This window comes from Monodelphis domestica, chromosome 6 (assembly GCF_027887165.1).
Source record: "Monodelphis domestica isolate mMonDom1 chromosome 6, mMonDom1.pri, whole genome shotgun sequence".
NCBI lineage: Eukaryota > Metazoa > Chordata > Mammalia > Didelphimorphia > Didelphidae > Monodelphis > Monodelphis domestica.
The window spans coordinates 65,449,041-65,470,649 of NC_077232.1; the positions used below are offsets into that span (position 1 = coordinate 65,449,041).

At 42.4% G+C, this 21,609-nt stretch overlaps 1 protein-coding gene across 3 annotated transcripts; it reads right to left on the reverse strand.

The window, feature by feature from the left end:
- Positions 1–1,869: 1,869 nt before the first annotated feature.
- LOC100029137 (vitamin D 25-hydroxylase) lies at positions 1,870–14,260 on the reverse strand. 3 transcript variants are annotated; one of them, XM_056802162.1, is made up of 5 exons: positions 13,936–14,260; positions 10,832–10,973; positions 8,202–8,834; positions 6,986–7,182; positions 1,870–3,760 (listed from the first exon to the last, which is right to left on the reverse strand). In XM_056802162.1, exons 1-5 carry the CDS (start codon positions 14,191–14,193, stop codon positions 3,659–3,661), a joined length of 1,332 nt encoding a protein of 443 aa, XP_056658140.1. In that variant the 5' UTR covers positions 14,194–14,260; the 3' UTR covers positions 1,870–3,658. The 3 variants fall into 3 exon arrangements, with proteins under 3 accessions (XP_056658140.1, XP_007497100.2, XP_056658141.1); XM_007497038.3 differs by having other exon boundaries at positions 6,853–7,182; positions 13,936–14,259; XM_056802163.1 differs by lacking the exon at positions 10,832–10,973 and having other exon boundaries at positions 6,853–7,182; positions 13,936–14,066.
- Positions 14,261–21,609: the final 7,349 nt, after the last annotated feature.

The following is a 21,609-nucleotide window of genomic DNA, read 5'->3' on the forward strand; positions in this document are numbered from 1 at the left end:
TCCCAATGTAATTGGTTTATTCAAGATAGATGTGTTATATATATATATATATATATATATGGACATATTCATAATATACACATTTTGTGTGTTTATATATGTATAATAACAAGCACATATAAATTGAAGGCTTATTTCCATAGTTGGGAACCGTCTTTGCATCAGAAGTCATCTAGCCCCATGCATAGATGAAGAACCACTTCTGTGAATGACTCCCACATGCCAAGACTGCCCCCATCTGTTTGCAGAAGGCCCTCAGGGCCAGGGTGCTCTTCCTAACTGGGCATTACAATCTGTCTCTTTTCAGCCTGATCTCTTCTTGGCTTCTGGGCCACTGCAGGCTGGCCCAAACTGAGCTCCTCAAGGACCTGATCTCGGCACAAAGGGAAGACCTTCCTCCTTTTGGACAGTAGAGACAGACTTCTCATTCATGTAATCTAAACCTGCGAACGTTCTTAACGCTGGAACCCCCCTTTGGTTCACACTAAGTTTATGTTCAATGACTACCATCTCTACTCAAAAGCTGCCAAACAAAAGGGAACAAAATTATCAACAGAAACTGAGGCCACGCCATTAAAAACAGAGGATTGGGCCTGCATGTTTTCCCCAAGCACTGGGCATATTGTGGTCAGTTTGGATCTGAAAAGACAGTGACCAATCAGGAAGACAAGAAGACAATGAATTTTTAGAAAAATATGTTTTTGGAGTTGGAAATGTAAACTTGGATCTAAAAATTTACATATGAAAGAATATTAACTTCCAAAGGGAAATCAAAGTTGTATTTCCATATGTAAATACGGAGAGTTCCCATTGGCTTGAGCTGGTGATCATCAGATTGGGAGGTACTGTAGCCTCCATGGTTGTTAATTATGGCAGCTGATGTCCCAACCACAGCCACTCAAAAGAGAGGCTTTAAGTGGGGATGGTTGACCTGAACAACAGCTAAGACTTTAGCTCCAGGACCGAGCTGTGTGAATGAAACTCATTCTGCTTATTGTCAAACATTTCTACATTCTGAAATTTGGGGCTCAGCAACCGAGTAAAAGTCTTCACCTTAAGCATGTCCTCTACCCCCCACCCCCACCCAACAACCATTCCCTCTTGTGATCTATGGATTTTTAAGTCCTACTTTGGGTCTGAACCACTGAAAGGAAGTGGAGAAGAGCTAGGATAAGGGCTTTGCTGAGATGGACTGAAGACAGGGAAGACCTAGCAACTTGAGTGGACCACCATTGTGCTTCTCCCCTTGGGCTATAAGATTCAAGGCATTCTTCTATGCCCAGATTCTGTTTTTGAGGCAAACCCATTAATGGAGGGGAAGAAGGATCAAAATGATCTCTTTCAATAACCAAAGCGGAGAAGCATCTTCCCTTTCATGAAAGACAGGAAACTGCTCCTCAGATTTTGTAAGCCTTTGCCATCCTTCCATTTGCCAGTGTGTCAAGGACACTGGTTTGTAGTCAGAGGGCCCAGGTTTGTCTCATTTGTAAAACAAAGGGTTGAACAACTGACCTTTGAGATGCCTTCCAACACTAGACCTATGATCCATGTCCTGCTTAGGAGGACACCCATTGGTTCCCCCAAACAGGCCTCCTCTCTGGCCATTACAGCTGATGGACTTTTTCCTTGCCTTCTGTTATGGGGAGGATGTTCCCCTTCTCATCCTCTTTACTGGGACCACTTGAACTTTGCCCACAGCCATGAAAACAGCTAGTTTTAAAGTCAACTGGCATTTTACAGGATGCCAAATAACCAATAGTACTGATTAGTTTTTCTCCCAAGGAGACAGCATTCTTATGATTACTATAATCTATTACTGTTTATGCTTACTAACAACCATTAAAAGAGAAGACTAGGCAGAGAGGTATCTGTACGAACAAGGGAATCCTAAGCTTTTATTTATTTCATGAACCTTAGCGTCATTAGTTAACATTAACTCAATTCTTCCAGTTTGGAGGCAAGGAACAACCTTACTTTGACAAGGGCCTGACCTTGAAGCCAAGGAGAAGGGCCAGCATTTGGTGCCTACCAACACCACCCTTAGAACTTTGTTCTCCATATTTATTCTTGCTGTAACTCTGCCCCCAAGGAGGAGGCAGGAAATTGTCTAGAAGTCCTCTCTCTGGATTTATATTCCTCCTGCATTTACATTTATAAGTAGATCAGGAATCTTGATGAAAAGGGGTCAGAGTTCAAAAGATAGGTTTGGGGGTACAACTATATATTTAGAAACCTATGTACAAATCATTTACAGTTGTATTTTTCAATTTAGGCTTTTTTAAACCATTGCCTTCTGTCTTAGAAGCAATACTGTGTATTGGTTCTAAGGCAGAAGAACAGTAAGGGCTAGGCAATGGGGGTTAAGGGAGTTGCCCAGGGTCACACAGCGAGGAACTATCCAAGGCCAGATTTGATCAATTTAGACTTCTGGAAATAGTTTGTTTCAAATAAAGTTATGACAATATGACCTTTGTTTAAATTCTGACTCATTAAATTAAATGGTCATGGGTAGGATGAGCTAACATAATAAAAATGACAATCCTACTCAAACTAATTTACTTGTTTAGTGCCATACCCATTAAAGTACCAAGAAACTTTTTTGCTGAATTAGAAAAAAAACAACAAAGTTCATTTGGAAGAATATCAAGGGAAATGACAAAAAATGTGAAGGAAGATGGCCTAGTAATGCCATATCTTAAACTATACTATAAAGCAATGGTCATCAAAACAATATGGTACTGGCTAAGAGATGGGAGGGACAATCAGTGGAATAGAATTGGGGTAAGTGACCTCAGCAAGACAGTTTATGATAAATCCAAAGATCCCAGCTTTTGGGACAAAAATCCACTATTTGACAAAAACTCCTGGGAAAATTGGAAAACAGTATAGGAGATATTAGGTTTAGATCAACATCTCACACCCTACACCAAGGTAAACTCAGAATGGCTTGAATATAAAGAAGGGAACTATAAGTAAATTAGATGAACATAGAATAGTATACCTGTCAGATCTTTGGGAAAGGAAAAGTTTTTTAAGACCAAGCAAGAGATAGAAAAAAATTACAAAATGTAAAATAAATAATTTTGATTACATTAAATTAAAAAGGTTTTGTACAAACAAAACCAATGCAACCAAAATTAGAAGGGAAGAAACAAATTGGGAAAAAATCTTTAAACAAAAGCCTCTGACAAAGGTCTAACTACTCAAATTTATAAGGAACTAAGTCAATTGTTACCAAAAAATCAAGCCATTCCCCAACTAATAAATGGGCAAGGGACATGAATAAGCAATTTTCAGATAAAGAAATTGGGGATGTAGACTCTAAATGATCACCCCAGTGCAAATATCAATAATATGGAAATAGGACTTGATCAATGACCCATGTAAAACCCAGTGGAATTGTGTGTCAGCTACGTGAGGGGGCTAAGGGGAGGGAAGGGAAAGAACATGAATCTTGTAACCATGGAAAAATTAAATAAAAATTTCCAAAAATCTAAAAAAAAAAATAATAAATTCTGGCAGAACCTTTCAGAGTTTGAATATCCCAGTCTTCATACTATCTGGTTTTTGGCCAGATGTGACCACTACCGTTTTTCTGCACAGATGAGGTACGGCAGTGGCTGCAGTGTCATGCCTAATTTGGGCTTGAGGTTTGGAACTAAGTCGGGTGGAAAATGCAAGTGGAATCGCTGAAGCAATGATGTGAAAAACAAAAACATTTCCATCCTGGCCAGCTGTTCTCCAAGACAATGTCTTCTTCCTAAGGAGAAGGAGAAAAACAAAATCAATCTTTTTTCAAGATCAATCAATCAATCAATGCCTTCTCTCTACCACACACCTTAACATTTATTATTCATCATTTAACTGGAGGTGCTAGGACAAAGAATTCAGTGGTCCCAATCCATCATTCAGTGAACATTTACTGAGCACCTACTACGGGCCAAGCCCAGCTATTGAAGGAAGAGGGTTCTTTGGCACAGATACTGTGTCCAGGGCCACAACCTTGTTTCTCAGGGACCTTAGAGGTGCTGATTGAGGACTAGCATTGCAGATATTCTCAAGTCCAGCTTGCCCAGAGCAGGCAGGCAGCAAGAGAAAGCCCTGGGTGAGATGTTTTCTTTGTTACTGGGTAGCAGCATACTCCAGAGCTGCTCTATAACAGGGCATCCCCGCTGAGCTATGAGTTTGTTCTAAAGATAAAGGATAAAATCGATTTCCATGTCACAGACCAAATGGCCAGTCTCTTTAAACAGATCACAAGGCTCCTTGTTTGCTCAGTTGTTTTCTAGCAATGAAGCTAGGTCAGGCAACATGGTGAAGAGAATGTGGGATTCGGAGTTGGATTCTGCTGCTTCTTTACTGTGTGACCCTGACTAAGTAAGTCTTGCTGTCTCTGAGACTCAGTTTCCCTAATTGTTAAATGGTAATCTTTTCTCAATCCTTGACCTTTCACATTGTTGCTCACCCTCTTATCTTTGATAGTTTCTTTTATCCTATTTTTCAGAATACCTACACTCTCCTGGTTCTCCTTAGAGCCATCTGACTATTCCTCCATTTCCTTTGCTGAATCCTTCTCCAAACAATCTTAAATCTAATTCTCTTCCAGCCTAATCTTTATTATTATTATTAAAACTCTTACCACCTCTCAGAATGGATATGAAGTATCAGTTCCAAGGCAGAAGAGCAATAAGGTCTAGGCAATTGGAGTTAAGTGACTTCACCAGTCATTCAGTTAGAAGTGTCTGAGGTAAAATTTGAACACAGGACTTCTCTCTCCATGCCTGGCTCTCTACCCACCAAGCCACCTAGCTGCCCCCAGCCTCATCTAATCTCCCTCTAGCCATCAATGTCCTTTGAGGGTTCTGTCCTGGGCCCTCGTCTCTTCTTCTGTACTACATTTGGTGATCTCACCAACTCCCATGGATTTAATTACCATCTCAATGTTAATTCTTAAATCTCCCCACCCTGCCCCAGTCCCTCTGCTGACTTCCAATCTTACATCTCCAAGTGCCTTTCAGACTTCTTGACCTGGATGGTCAGTAGCCCCCTTAAACTCAAAATATATCTAAAACTGAACAGGTTTTCCTCCACTCTCTCCTTCCCTCCCTCCTATCCTCCTTATTTCTGTAGAGGGCAACACCATCTTGTCTCTCATCCCCAACATCCAAGCTGTTGCCAAGACCTACCAATTTCACCTTTGCAGTATCTCTCCTTTGACATTGCCCCTTCCTGGTCCAGGGCCTCATCACCCTGCACTCAGGCTTTTGAACTAGCCTGCTGGGAGTCTGTCTGCCTCAAACCCTCCCCACTCCAGCCCATCCATTTAGCCACCCAAACTATTTTCCTAAAGTCCACGTCTGGCTATGTCACTCCCCACCCCACTCAATAAACTCCAGGGACTCCCTATTATCTCTTGGCCCAAATACAAAATGCCGTTTATCATTCAAGGCCCTTCATAACCTAGTCTCCTCCTTCTTTCCCTGCATTCTTACCTCTTTCTCCCCTACATTCTTCCACCCAGTGACAATGGCCTCCTGGCTGTTTCATGACCAGACACTCCATCTCTTGGCATTGTCTTTGGTTCTTCCTCATAATCTCTTCCTATTAAATTCTCGGGCTTCTTTTAAAAATCTCAACTAAATTTCTACTTTTTACAGTAAGTGGTTCCCACTCTCTTTTCGTTCCAGTGCCTGCCTTCCCTTGTTATTGCCGATTTATCCTGTATATAGCTTGTGCTCTGTGTGTTTGCATGTTGTGTTCTCCATTAGTTTGGAAGGGCCGGGCTGTCTTTTGCTCTTTTCTGTATCCCCTGTGCTACTTAACAGAGTGATACTTAACAAAAGTTGATTGACTGATGTTCTCCCTGGCCTTTCAGCTTTTTAGCCTTTTAGCACCATGGACAGGGTGCTAAATCTGGAGCCAGAAAGATCTGATTTCAAATCCTGCCTCAGGAACTTACTAGCTGGGTGTCCTCCAGCAAGTCATTTTAACCTCATTCCTCAACTGTAAAAGGGTGATGATAATTTTGGTGCCTATGCCCCAGGGTTGTTGTAATAATCAATGAGGTAATGTTTGTTGAGTGCTTTGCAAACTGAAAGCACTCTATAAACATTAGCAGTGGTGATGATGATGATAATGGATGTGCTAAGAATCCTATTACTGGGGCAGCTAGATACCACAGTAGACAAAGTGCCAGGTCTGGTGTCAGGAGCTCCAGGGTTCAAATTTGGCCTCAGACATTTCCTAGCTGTATGACCCTGGGCAAGTCATTTAACCCTACTATCCAGACCTTAAGGCTCTTCTGTGTTGGAACCAATATGCAGTATTGATTCTAAGCCAGAAGGTAAAGGTTTTAAAAAATAAAAAAAAATTAAAGTATAGTTTTGTTTTTCTTTTTCTTTTTTCAAAAAAGTAACCAAATAAAGATTTTAATAAGAAGCCAGGGTTATTTTTTTTAATAGAGGCAGGTTTTAAACAGTTAAGCGAAGGCATTTTCTCATACTGAAGGGTAACACTACCTTCCAGTCCTGGAATAGTTCATGATCAGATCAGATCTGCCTTCATGGCCTCCTTCAGGTGTGGAAGTTTTAAAGCCTGAGCAAGGGGAGTAAACGCTCTGGGCAGACCCTAGCAAGTTGGAAGGCCTGGCCTCAGACACAGTGTTTGTTCCAAAGACCAGCTTACAAAATGATCAAATTTGACATTAGCGTAGCTGGCTTCTCGGCCATTCACAAAGACCTTCTCAGGCAAAGCAACAGGGCGAGTCTTTTTGATGAATGTTAGCATTGAAGCTTCTTGCTCCAGACCAGCTAAGGATTCCAGCAACCTCCCCCAACCCCAGACAGATCTTACCTAGTGAGAAAGGAACCAGTGCTTCTTTCTTAACAAACTGCCCCTGACTGTCCAGAAATCGCTCCGGATAAAACACTTCTGGGTCTTTCCAGTACTTTTTGTCAAAGTGCACAGAATAAAGATTGGTAATTACTGTGGTGCCTCGAGGAATGGAATAACCCCGCACGACTGTATCTTGAGACGTTGCATGGAAAATCCCAAGTGGGACGACGTTACAGAACCTCAAAACTTCATGCAGAACTGCCTCTGTATATGGCATTTGAGGCTTGTCCTCCAAAGAAGGTGTCCTGTTGGGACCCACAATTAAATCAATCTCTTTGTGAACTTGCGCTGTTAGAGGAAAGGGTTCAAGTTATTAGGCACTGATGAAAATCATAAAGTTTTCCATTACTTTGACCTCCATCATGAAACTCTTTGTAACCTGAAATTAAAGATGCCACAGGACAACATTGAGAATATTCTCATTAGTAAGGGCTGCTTAATTTCAGACTGCTGCCCTCTGCCCACAGATTCCTTCTTGCCTTCCCCCCTATCTGTTAAATAGAGATTTTGGATCAGAAGAGTTCTGCTGATAATATGCACAATTAAAATGTACTGCTTAGCTTCTGTGGTGCTCCAGAGAGATCAACATGAACCGATACAGAGTGAACTGAGCAGAACCGGAACATTGTACACGGAAACTGCAGTGTTATATCAGGAACAATTGTGAATGACAGCTATTCTTAGCAATATAGTGATCTAAGATAACCCCCAAAGACTCTGGTTGAAAAATGCCATCTGCTTCTAGAGAAAGAACTGATGGAGTCTGAATACAGACCAAAACATACTATATTTAACTTTCTTTCTGCATTTTTTCACAAAATGACTACATTGGAAAAAAAGGTTTTACATTATTGCACATGGAAAATCTATATCAGATTGTTCGATGTCTCAGGGAGGGGCCAGATTGGGGAGAGAAGGAAAGAATTGGACCAAAAAAATTTTTTTAATGAAGGTTAAAGGGGTAGCTGGGTAGCTCAGTGTGGAGCCAGACCCAGAGACAGTAGGCCCTGGGTTCAAATCTGGTCTCAGTTACACTTCCTAGTTGTGTGACCTTGGGCAAGTCACTTAACACCCATTGCCTAACCCTTACCACTCTTCTCCCCTGGAACCAATATACAATATTGATTCTAAGATGGAAGGTAAGGGTTTTAAAAATAAAATGAAGGTTAAAATTTTTGACATGTAAAGAAATGAAAATTTCTTTTTCTGCCATTTAAACCCAACTTGTGGGAGTTCTTTCCTTGGTAATTGAGCTCTCCCCATCATCCACATAAAAGCTGCCCCAAAGCCTCAAACAGATTTCTCACCTTGAATGTTAGGATAAAGGCCCATAAAAAGAATTGCCCATCGTAGTACATTGGTGGTTGTTTCTGTTCCGGCGATGATGAGTTCTCCCACAGAGAAAATCAGGTTTTCTTTGGAATATGTGGAGCCTGGGTCATTTCTTCCTTTGTCCATCTCATCTAAATATGCATCTACAAAATGCTGAGGTGACTGTGGCTTCCTATTGGCAGATACCTTTTCAATAATTTTAGAGAGAAAATCATAGACCACAGCAGCGTTCTTAAAAAGTTGTTGGTGTTTCCCAAAGGGGAAGATACCAATCCAGGGGAAAGAATTATACAAGAAGACGGAGGCACTGGCAGCCAACTCCACATTCTCACTGAAGATCTCAATCATGTGCTGAAATTCAGTGTCTTCGTAGGAAAAACGTTCTCCAAAAATAATCACATTGGTGATGTTTGAAACAGCATTGGTTATCAACTGTTTAAGATCAAAGGGTTTCCCTTGGTATGTATCCACAGCATCAATGAAACATTTGGCTTCTTCAGCAATTTTGGATTCAAAGGATTTCTGACCAGAGCCAAAGCAACGAAAGCTGTTCACGGCTAGCCTTCGATGGTCTAGCCAGCCCCGGCCATAGGTAGAGTTGAGCAAACCTGAAAAGAAAGACTGATGATCTCTTATCCTTTTCCCTCTCTCACCCAGACCCAGCTTTAGCCATCCAATGTGAGCCCACACAAATCATTTCTGAACCTACGAGCTGTAGACCCAGGTGGACGCTGGAACATTGCTTCCAACCAGAAGCTCAGTAGACTCAAGATGAAAGTCATCATTTCTCTGCCCCACCTATCCCTTCTTCTGGCTGTTCAAGCTCTGAGGTTCTCCCACTAGCCTCAGAGTCCTTCAGATTAAAAGTTTCAGACACCTCTTTGACTTTCATCCACCATGTTAATCAGTTGCCATGTGGTTGACATCATCTGTTCTCTCTTGTCTTCCAACTGCCACCATTGGCTTAAGCCCATACTGACAGATCCTGGGACCAAAGCCCCCTCTCCTTCCCCTTACTCCCAGCACCTGCCTAAGCCTGGGACAGAAACTGCCCCAATAGTAAAACCTGACAGGACACCAAGACTTCCCTATCAGGCTTAGACAAATGACCTCCCACATCATTGACCATCAGGCCTGAGAACTTCCCACCTCTAGAGACTGGGGTTCCCCTCCCCTTATGGCCATCCAATGAGTTTCATCCAAGTACCCCAACTTTGTCCAATAGAGTCAACCCAAGTTACCTCATCCTAGACCCCCACCCTATAAAAGATTGACCCCCTTCTCTACCCAGGTAGAGACTCCTAGCCATCTACAGGTTGCGGGGCTCTTCCCTTGCTCTCTCTTCCTCTCCCCTCACTCCTCCTACCTTACCCACAATAAAGCTCTGCTATGTTACTCAATCTCTCCGTCTCATTTGCCTCTGCTCAGGTCCCCTATCAGTCTTGTCTAACACACACCAACTCCCACCTACCTGCTCCCTCTGATCCAGCATCTTTCAGACAAGTCCTTGTCTATAAAATGAACCTCCCAGACCTTAGACCTGATTATACCATCCTCTTGTTCTCATACATCTGATGGTTTTTGCCTAATGAATAAAGTATAAATTCACTGTATAAGCATTCTCCCGTCTGGCTCCAGCCTATATTTCTCAACTTAATTCAGACCATGCTTTTTCTTTTTCTTCTTTTATTTTTTTTTAATCCTTACCTTCTGTCTTAGTACTAACTCTAAGACAGAATGGCAGTAAGGGCTAGGCAGTTGGGGTTAAATGCCTTGTCCATGATCACATAGCCAGAAAGTTTCTGAGACCAGAATTGAATCCCAGCCTAACTCCAGGATTGGTGCTCTATCCATTGTGCCACCTAGCTGCCCCTGTACCATGCCCTTTCATAAACTCAACCAGGCCTAGAATCATTCTCTATTTTCATTCTGAGCTCTCTCATCTTTCCATATTTGCAGATGTTGTTCCCAGTGCACCAAATACATCCCCACCTCTAGTATTGAAATCCTTCCCTTTCTTCAAAACTGAGCTCATGTCCCACCTCCTCCAGGAAGTCTCTTTTGATCCTCTGAAGTGGCTGTTCCTGAATCATCTTTACTTCCTGTCCAGTCTGTATGAAGTTATTTGTATACATGTCACTTCCTCTATTAATAAATGTTTGTTGAGATGAATTAAATCATCAGTTTTCCTTTAATAAGTTGGGATATTCTAAGATTAAAAAAATGGATGATAATTCTAATCCCCACTTAGAGTTTAAGTGTTGCTTTGGGATGATGAAGTACTTGACCCAAATGATGTCATCCAATACCAACAATAACCCCTTAAAGAAAGAAGGTTGCACAAATATTGTTTACGTTTTCCACCTAAGGAAGCTACAACTCAGGAGGGTGCTCAGTGGAAGGGAGGGAGAGAGGGAGGAAAAGTAGGAAATAACTACACAGGCTCTGTGGGACGCTTACAAATATCTCATTTGCCCAAGTCCATAGGAGCAGGGTATTTTGGGCTATGCATGGCATTTGGGATTGTGCTTTCTCAAACCAAATAATGCCTGAAATAGGCTTAAGAGCTTTTAATAAATCCTCCAATAGTTGAAAATACACATACCTCCCATTTTGGTCAACTTCTTGAACAATGGAAGGGCAGGTCTGTCAGCAAAAATTTCACTTTGATGAATGAGACATTCTTTTACCATATCATAGCCATTCAGGACCACAGTGAACAAACCTCCGAGATCTAAGCTGAAAATCTTTGGAAACAGAAAAAGGGGGGAAAGGCAGAATTTAAAGGTCTTCTGGGGAAAGATCACTTGGGAAATCTTAGCATTCTCTCCTAGGCTTTGTTGAGGTCTAAGTGACTATCTGGAAATAAGTGAGGTGCCTTTCCAAGCTTCATTAATTGCCAACAAGCATTGCTGGAAACAGGTGAGGTTTTTGCAGGACCACAGAACCTTCCTCTCTTCTAGGACCTGCCCCAACGATGCAGCCCCATTCAGCTCTGGGCTAGTGGGCTGAAGGAGAGAGCATAGGGTGAAGAGTCAGGAGATGGGGAGCTACCTCTGACCAGGTGACCTCTTAGAAGTCACTAAGCCCTCCTCTGTAAAATGAGAGGAGAGGTGTCAGAAAAAAATGTTAGAGATTCCTCCCAGCTCTAGCACAGTTCCTATTACTTTTGATCCTTTTGGTCAGTGGAAGGTGCCCCATTTGTTGTTAGTCTGGCTTGTGGGAAAAGAAATTCTGATATTCCTGCTTATTGCTCATTTCCAGGCAAAGCTGAACATTTTTTTACTCGTGCTGTATTTGCACAGATTTTTATTTATTTGTATTATTCATTATTTCATTCCTCATCATAGTGGACAGAATACTGGCCTTGGTGTCCAGAAGATCAGATTCAAATCCAGCCTCAGGTACTTATCAGCTGGGTGACCTTGTGCAAGTCACATCACCCTGTTTTCCCTCAGTTTCTTCTGTAAAAGGAGCTGAAGAAGGAAATGGCAAACCACTCTAGAATCTCTGCCAAGAAAATCCCAAATGGACACAACTGAACAGCTTTTATTGTTACCTATTGACTAGTGCACCTCTGTATACAAGTTTCACATCTACCCTTCATAATAGCTGCCCTTCCTATAAAGCATTTAAGTTACTTTCTTCACAACAGTCCCATCAGGTGGTTAAAATGTCCTTTAATAGAAGACGTTGGCTCAGAGAGCAGCTCAGGCTCCCTGACTCCCCCTCTAGTGACCACTCTTTCCACAGTTCCATTCTGGCTACCTCTCTTGCCAGTGATGATTCTCCTTGTTAAATATTGAAAAGCTCTTTCATTTAGGAGCCACTTGGCTTCTAAATGTGCTTTTAAACTTGTTGGCAGTTGCTTGACATGGGAAGCTTCCTGAGGGCAGAAACTGCTTTTTGCCTTTTTTTTTTTTGTTCCCCAGAGCTTAGCATCCCATTTAATAAATCTCTGATCCATGACCACTAACAGTCAAGTCTACAGCCTCCTTGAAGCAGCCATTAGCCCTGAAGGATAGGCTGGGGCATATAGGGCAGGCAGGTCAGACCATGGCCATCTCCTTCAACTACAAAATCTCCTCAGACCCCTGTGAAACAGCCCAGGATTCTAAACCCAAGACCTTAGAAATAGCCATAACCACCAGCCATGCTTCCATCCATCACCCAGGGAAGCAATCAGAGAGGGGAATGGGGATGGGCCCAGGTCACCTGCCTCTGTCTCCTGCCCCCATAATAAACGAGCACTGATGGACGAAGGGGCACCTGGTATATAGCTAAAAAATGGATTAAATGAGATTTCAGGTGTCATCTTACTTAAATAAAGGATAGAAGAGGGACTTCTAGCAAGCCTGGACACACTTGTCTAGCTCCAGGCTCCTTAAATGGCAGCAAAGGGCCAGCAGCTCCCTTTTAGAAAGCAGTTGTCAGGAAAGGTATGATTGTGCTCCCAGGCCTTAACTGCTCATTCTGCAGAGTCCTCCCCACCAAAGGCAGTGGAGTAGAGGGCAGAGAGTTCAAATCCTGCCTGTGCTCCTTATTCACCATTCACTGTGTACTCCTAGAGTCAGGTTCCTTATGCGCAAAATCATTTTGGCCTATCTCAGGATTTATGTCATTGTTCCCTAGCAGTCTGGTGAAGCCTATTCATTCGTTTCAGTCATGTCCGACTCCTCGTGTGACCCCATTTAGGATTTTCTTTGCAAAGATACTGGAGTGGTCTGCCATTTCCTTCTCCAGCTCATTTTACAGATAAGGAAACTGAGGCAAGCAGGATTAAGTGACTTCCCTAGGGCCACATAGCTAATAAGTGTCTGAGGCTATATTTGAACTCTGGTTTTCCAGGCACTAGGTCTGGTATTCTATCCACTGGGTCACCTAACTGCCCCAGATTCCTTCTCTGAAACATATTTTTCAATGTATAACTACTTAGTATTATAAGAGAAATGAATTATATTAAAAGTTCTCTCCCTCCCTCCCTCCCTCCTCTCTCTCTCTCTCTCTCTCTCTCTCTCTCTCTCTCTCTCTCTCTCTCTCTCTCTCTCTCTCTCTCTCTCTCTAAAAGGAAGATTGAGGCCCCAGGTTAAGAACCCCTGGCCCAGATGTTCTCAGTTCACTCACTTGCTGCTCAAATTCTACATTCTAAGGACAGGAGAGTTCAAATTAACGATTAACTAAATGCAGATACAGTGGAGGGTTACCCATTCTAAAGTCCAGGGGGGCCAGCCTAGAGGGCACCTCTCACGAAGGAGGGCACCTAAGGCATTTGGGGGAGGGGTAAGAGTGGCAAATTGGGAGAAGAGAGGCGACTGCAGGGAGAGGAAGTGATGGCTGCAGGGATGGACCCTGGAAGAGAGGTGATAGATACAGGTGGGCATTGGTAAAGGAGGTGATGACTACAGTGGCTGAACACCAGGAAAGAGGAAATGCTGGCTCGAGGAGTGGACACCAGGAGAGAGGAAGTGATGTCCACAGGATTGGACACTGGGACAGTGGGGGAGGATTATGTCCACAGTGGGAGGCCTCTGGAAGAGAGGAAATGGTGGCGCAGGGACGGACACTGAGAAAGAGGAGCCGACGGCCCCAGAGGTGGACTCCAAGGGTTGAAAAGGGGCCGTCAGCTGGGGTGCAGTTCAAGCCCCGGCAATCTTCCATTCTCCAGGGCTGAGATGTGCTCTCAGGCAGGCCTGGTGGCGGTGGCAGTACCTGGCCATGCACGCGGCTCTGCTGCTCCATGTAGACGTGTGGCAGCTCCGCGGAGGCGGCCAGGGAGAAGATGTTGCCAATGAACGGTAGCCCCGCAGGGCCCGGGGGGAAGCGGGCCTGCCGCCTGGATCGGAGCAACAACAGCAGCAGTAGTAGCAGCAGCAAGAAGAGGATGAAGGCACCGAGCGCAGCTTCTCCCGGCCCGTCGGGCCCCCGGGGCCCCCTACCGCCCCCGTTGCCCCCGCTAAGAACCCGCATGCCGGGAGCCCAGCTCCATCCTCCCTACTGTTCCGGGCTTCACTCCCCGCCCCAATTGGGCGCCGGTCCGTGACGTCACGCTTGCCCGCTCGTTGTGGCGCCTCCCATTGGTTTCTAGTCCAGAGCGGTTACCAAGTGAGCTGGCTGGCTCCCTTTGGCTAGCCAAGGCTGGGCACGTTGACCTCCCTGAAGGCCCGAGCTGGGCTTTCTCCGTATCTGTATTCCCAATGCGTGGGACGGGGTCGCGAACGGTGGACCCCTCCACTTAAATGAATGCATAATCTCGGAGTCCGAAAGCCGAAGTATAAAAGAAGACTTTATTTTAGCTTTTGCTCAAAGGGGACATCCCCAATTTTGGATTGGCAGAGATACCAAAGCATTGAATTCAAAAGACCAATTTATAGGATTTCTAATCACAGAAGAAACCAAAAGACCCTCCCTTTCTCCGCCGTCCCCTCGTTCCCTCCCTTCATCCTGTCAGATTCCTCTTATTGGACTTGTGCCTTCCAGGCTCCGTCTTGAGAGATGGTGAGGTAGGGCTGGAGAAAGAACAATGTGTACATGATATCTTCAAGAAAGTTACGGAGTTGGAAATTCTCCTTGGTTGGGGAGTTTTTGTTCTTGTATCTCTCCCTTCCTGAAGCTTGCCTCGGGACCAGAGAAGCTACCCAAGGTCTTTGAAATGTGAAGCAGACAGGCCAAATGTTTTAATGACGGGGTAACTTGGGGGGGGTTATTCTAAAGGGAAGAACTAAATGTGAGTGGGGGTCCTGAAAATATGGGGTTGCAAATCCACTCTGAAAAGAATACACTTCACTATGTTTCACACACCAGTACAGAGCAGGCAGGCACTTCACAAATGCTTGTGGATAGGCTAGTATCAATGTTCCCATTTTACAGCCAGTAAAGAGACCCCAGACTTTCAAACTGGTAGGGACTGAGAGCTACTCAATCGGAACCACCATTGATTGATGAGCACTTTTGAAGCGACAAAGAGGAGACTTGACCAAGGTATCACAGTTAGCAGTTTACAAGGAGCAGAACAAGGTTTCAAGCTTGGGTCTGACCTCTACATTCTCTTTCTCCACTTCCTGTGTCCCGGAGGATGCCAGCTTACTTACCTTACCCCTCCAGGGTCATCTATGTGGCTTTCTTCGACATTCTTTCCAGCCCTAGGTCTAGGTGGGGTGGGGTACTTTGATGTCTCATTTACTGTCTCTCCCCACTGCATTCTTTTCTCTTTTGTTTACTTTTTAAACCTTTGCTTTCTGTCTTCCAATTGATACCACATATTGGTTCCAAGGCAGAAGAGGGGTAAAGGCTAGGAAGTTGGAGTTAAATGACTTGCTCAGGGTCACACAGTTAGGAAGAGTTTGAGGCTATATTTGAACCCAGGATCTCCTGTCTCCAGATCTGGCTCTCTATCTACTGAACAACCTGGTTGCCCTTTCCCCTATATTAAAAAACAAAAAACAAACAAACAAACAAACAAAAAACCCTTACCTTCTTTCTTAGAATCTATACTAGGTATCAGTTCCATGGTGGAAGAGTGGTAAGGGTTAGGTGATTGAGGTTAAGTGACCTGGCCAGGGTGATAAAGTTGGAAATGTCTCCCTTTCTTCATACATTCTTACTAGCCACAACAAGGCACTCACTCTTCCTTCCCATACTGGCAGGTCTCAGCTAAGGAGCCAAAAAGTTCTGTTTTGCTTTTTAAAGAAGGAAAAGGTTTTAAGGAAGTCTCCTGCTGAAATTGCAGCTCTTTTGAGTGAGTCTGATCAGGTTAACTAATCAGTTCAAAGAGAGGGAGTAGAACTGGAAAGCAGTGGCTTGGAGAGAGAAGAGATTTGAAATTTACAACATTTGGGGGGGATTTGGGGGATTGTTTAGTCAAGAGAGAACTACTTTGGATTCTATATTTGTCCTTTTGGTTTATCATCTCTTTTTCCTTCTTTTGAGGGAAAATGTTTTTCTATTGGCATAATTACAATATGAATCATCATAGGTGATTTTCATGATATTTCAATTATGTTATTTATTTATATTCAGCCATTTCAGTTATCTAAATTCCATTTAACCTTTGAGTAGTGTTTTGACAGGAAGCCCCAATTATCAAAGGTCATTAATTCATCCAAACTGGAAAACAATATGTACTGATTTTGTCTTCTGGTATATTTCAGAACTTGAAAAATGTCTCTATTCCTTTAATGCCAAAACCTCAATATTTTAGGCAGTTTGCCTTTTGCTGTTAATTACTGAGTAAATGTTATTTAGAATCAGCCATCCCTAGGGCACCCCAGGCAGGCAGGTTTGCTGTGTCAGGTACTGTATTAAATACCCAGAATGTGAATACAAGCAAAAAAGAAAGAAAATTCCTTCCCATATGGAACGTATAGTCTTTGGAGAGCTGAGACTGTGATCTCTCAAGGTTCAGAGTCCTCTGTCTAGGTATGGTGGTGAGTCGAATAAGAGGTGAGAGACATCATGTGCTCAATCCTGTGTTTAGGCATCACACAGAGTTCTGCCATGCACAGGGTTTGCATTTATTTTATACGTTCAGTGAGTACCTACTTTTATGGCACACAATCATTTCTCAACATATATGTTTCCATACAACAGATGCAAAGGCTAAGGAGATAGTCAAGGAAACATTGTTGCTATAACAGAAATAGATGAATGACATAAACAGGGTGATCTGGAAGTTAGTTCCCCCTGACCTATGGGATGACCAGCTAGGAGAATCATTGTTGCTTTTGATCAGCTTTCACAATTAATCACAATTACTTAGAAGATGGGTTACAAAACATTTCATAGTTAGGTACAGGGTTAGAGGGTAACTTAAAGCAGATCACAATTGGAATTTTCCTCAATTTCCAAGCTGAATTTTTCTTGTGTTTGATTCAAGCACCTGGAAAAGTTGCCTGGTTATGGTAAGCATAACAAACCAGTAAAGTGTGTCTGTAACTTGTGTTTCAAAGGAATGATTGATGTTTGGCCTGCAATGGGTATGGGACCTCTGAATGTACCTCTGCTGAGAGAAAGAAAGGAGAGGTAATGGGTAGTGATCTTTGGGTTTTAATTCTGTGAATGTAATCTTTTTGGGTACTATTCTAAGGGGGTTAAAGTATTAACCCCATAAGTATTTTCTCTTATCTAATTTATCTGGTATTGGGAAGAGAACAATAATCATAACAATTCCATTAGTAAGGGAAGTTTGAGGGAGAAGTCACACAGAGGAGGTTCAGTAGGTGCCTCATATTTTCTGAAGGCTGCTCTGCAGCTTTCATCATCCCAGACTGCAACTCTGTCAGACAGCAGGGGTATGATGACTTCCCAAAATATTCTGAAAAGAGAACATGACACATAAAAGGGGAAGAAGGTAAAAGGTAAAAGGTGGGAACATGGTAGGGAAGTCCTGAGAGACAGAACACATTCAGAGTGGGAATGAAGCATAGTTGACTTGGGCCTATCCCCAAAATGGAAGTCCTGAAGGAACTCACCTATGTATGAAGAGCACTTAACAGAGGCATATTCAAAGGTGTGAAGACCCTAGGGTAGGGGCAGCTACATAGCTCAGCAAATAGAGACCCAGGCCTGAATATCAGAGGACCTAGGTTCAAATTTGATCTCAGATACTTCCTAGCTGTGTGGTCCTGGGCAAGTCACTTAATCCCAATTGTCTAACCCTTATTTCTCTTCTGCTTTTGAATCAATATTTAGTATCTAATGTATTTATTCTAAGACAGAAGGAAAGAGTTTTTTTTTTTTTTAAGCAGAAGACCCTAGGGTAAGCATTTGGTTGAATCATGGTGTTGAAAGTCAGGAGGGGAATTTCCCCAATGGTCCACTAACCATCCACCCTCCCATTTTCATCCTTGTGGCAGCTAGCTGAGGAGAAAAGTAGCTACATATTAAAATTACAACTCTATATCATTTTTAAGATGGAAGGATATTGGCTGGGAAAATGATGGGATTGCTACCCTTTTCCCCACTGAAGCCCCACTCAAAATGTAGAGTAAGACATTTTCAGACAGAGCCATTGGGAGAATTCATTTTGCTTGAGATTTATACTTGTTACTTATACTTGTTACAAGAGTCATTGAAGTGTTTTTTAAATGGAGATTTTAGAACAGAAGGAAGGTGATAGAAGCTTTGAAAGCTACAGATTGACTTAAAAAGAAAAATGTGTTGCATAGCATAGAGAATTTCAGTTTCCTCCATAGCAGTGATGGTGAACCTTTTAGAGGTGGAGTGCTAGATCCAGCCCCCAGCCCTCCTCCTTACCCCAGACAGGGGAGGAAGGAAGCACTCCCATTAGGCTGCTAGGCAGAGGGGAGGGTGATGGAAAAAAAATGTCATCAGGCATAATGGAGGGGGAAGGGAAGTAGCTCTGTCTGAGCCCTTCTGCCTTTCTAGTAACAAACTCTGGGGGTGGGATAGGGTGTGAGGGGAGGGTGGCATGTGTGTCCACAAAGAGTGTGGTGCTATCTTTGGCACCATTCCATAGGTTTGCCATCACTGCTCTCTAGTCTGTTCCTTTTCTCCTGTGTATAATGCAAATACTCATTCTGTTTGATGAATACAAATAAAAATTTTAAAACGTTCTGAGAAAAATGAAAAGACTAACCAAACTTAGTAAGACCCAGAGGAACACACCCAGGCATCAAGAGACTTATTTTCAATGTTGACTTACCCTTTTAAATCATATAAAACATGTTTGTGGAAGAAGGGGCGGGACATAAGCTAATCTGCCCATCTTGGAGTCATTTCAAGGTTCCATCAGTATTTAATATATTTACAATGTACTTGTGCTTCTTAAAGTAAGTATCTCTCTCTGTATATCACAAAGTAATAGTGCCAGTGACTTGCACTTAGTATTTAAATTTTTAAAAATTATTTGATTTTGAGGGAGGGTCTTCTATGTGTCACCAATGTTTGATGGATTCAGTAGGCAAATTACTGTATTCATCACCCATTCTCCTTGCCATTGCTTTAACCATTGCCATAGCTTTCTGTAAGCTATTATTTTACCAATGAGCAATCTGCTTTGATTCCATCCTGCCAAACATTCCTATTTGTTTCCATTCAGTGGCCAGGAGATTAACCAGACTATATTCCCAGATGGATCATGTCCTTAGCACTCCAGTACCTTTTAAATAATTCATAAATGTTTCCCTGTTGTTTAGATGGGAGCCTTCCCCAGAGCACTGGCAGCCTAAAGAGATATATCATGGTCTAATGGACTTGGAGGTCAGAAGACTTCTATTCCCAGCTATACCAACTGCTCTTTCATTCTCAGTTTCCTCATTTGTAAAATAAGGGTAGTAAATACCTCACAGGGTTGTTGTGCTTTGTAGAAAGTTTGAGTCATCACTATGAAAAAGGTTCCCTGTCCTTACCTCCTCTCTCCAAATTCTATCAGCTATCTCTGAAATTTCACCATTAATGGCAACTCTGAACAAATTACTTTAAATTTATTTGAGGGTCCTCTAGTACTTCCTAAGGAGTCTTCAGTATTTGATAGATTCAATAGGCAAATTACTGTATTTACAATTTAGTTACATTTTTGCCATTATAAAAATAAATAAAACTTATTCTTTTTTTGCCACTGAATTCAATGACCTGGTTGCTTTCTGTAAGTGATATTTCACCAGTGAAAAATCTACTTTGATGCCATCTTATAGAATATCCTTATTTGTACTCTCAAATGAGATACTGTATGAAAAGCACCGAGCACAATGCCCAACCCATAGCCAATATTGTTCTCACAATCCCTTATGCCTGACTTACCATATCTGTAAAATGAAAGGTTTAGATTAATCCCTAGGGTTCCTTGTAGCTTTGTATCTGATTTTATGGCTAGGAAAGGGAGTGAAACATGGCATCTTCCTGTTCTCTTTTTCATTCATTGTTCTACCACAGAAGCCATATTCTGTATCAGATCCAGAGCTGGAAGGAACTTCAGAGACATGAGTTTAGTATCTATAAGGAGGAAGCCAAGAAGGGGAAGTTATCTTCAGGATCATCCAGCTTGGATATGAACAAGGGTCTCTTGACGTGAGTCTAAGCTTTTATGACATTGTTATACCCAGAAGAGGGTGAAGCATAGGAGGAGACAGAAAACAAAAGATATTTTGAATTTCTTTACCTTCGCTCTGGTACCCAGTATAAATGAGGAGGAGAAAGATAAGTTATTTTGGGGTTATCTATACTTGTAACCAAGAAAAGAAAAACTAAAAACTGAATGGATGTTCATTTGATTATCTCTCTATCCATCCATCCATCTCCCCATCCTCCTTGCCCCCTCTGTCTTTCTCTTGCCTTGTTAAGGACATAGTTTAATGTTGTTATACAAGTTAAGTAACAATGTCTTTTGTTTGTTTGTTTTTTAAATTTTTACCTTCTTAGAATGAAACCCAAGTATCAGTTCCAAGGCAGAAGAGTGGGAAGAGCTAGACAACTGGGGCTAAGTGATTTGCTCAGGAGCACACAGCTAAAAAGTAACAATGTCTTTTAAAAGTAAAATTTACCTTTAGTTTATATTTTAAAATACATTGTCTTGTTTTTTAATATATTAGCAAACATATGTTACTATGTTGCAATAAAATCTTTTGATAACTTCATCGCATTATGAGTTTCCTTGATAATCCTGTGTATTTTGTTTTGTGCTTTTGAAAAAATTACTCTAAGGAGGCACCCATAGTTCTATAAGCTTCCCCAGATCACCAAAATATGGTTCAAGACACAAAAAAGTTCCCTCTGAGCTCTAAATCTGTGGTTATATAATCACTCCTTTCATCAACCCTGAAGGCCTCAGCCACAGGAAATTCCTGCAATTCTGGGCATGGGGAGGGAGAGGCTTTCCTACCACCTGAAAGAGCTGATCTGATCAGGAAAAAAACAAATCAATCCCCTCTTATTCACCAGTGACCTTTTCTCAGGTACTCAGAGCCTTTTAGGCTCTGAGGTCCTTAATATTTTAATTTAAACTGACTGGCAGTATTGGGGGTATGAGGGTATTGATTTCTTAAGCTTGTTTATCTTCTCATGAGTGTTGGTTTGATTACTGCACATGTAAGAAAGATTTTTCAAAGTGCTGCTGAGATCCCTTGGGAGACAATTTCTAGAAATGAGATATGCAAGGGTGGAAAGAAAAGGAAGTCAATAGGCCATCTGAACATCATCCTGGAAATAAGAAACTGATTCCTTTTCTTTATAAATTTCAGGAACTATTACTGATAAATAGGATAGGGCGGCAATGGCAAACCTTTTGGAACCTTTTAGGGACCTTATACCTGTGCCCTGCCCCCTTTCACTGGGGGCTGGGGGCTGGGCTCCCAACCAGGTTGTGTGAGTGGGAGAGCCACCTCCTGCCCCTGTGTCCAGTCACATTGGGGGTGAATAGAGCAAGGGGGC

What these genes read in the sequence shown, in the direction of transcription:
- LOC100029137 (XM_007497038.3), bottom strand. Translation starts at nt 14,193, where the DNA reads ATGCGGGTTCTTAGCGGGGGCAACGGGGGCGGTAGGGGGCCCCGGGGG. An exon ending in GAAGTTGACCAAAATGGGAG is followed by an intron (nt 8,835 to 10,831) that starts GTATGTGTATTT and finishes CTTTCTTTTCAG; the next exon opens with GTTTGCTCAACTCTACCTAT. An exon ending in ACTGGTTCCTTTCTCACTAG is followed by an intron (nt 3,761 to 6,852) that starts GTAAGATCTGTC and finishes CCTTCTCCTTAG; the next exon opens with GAAGAAGACATTGTCTTGGA.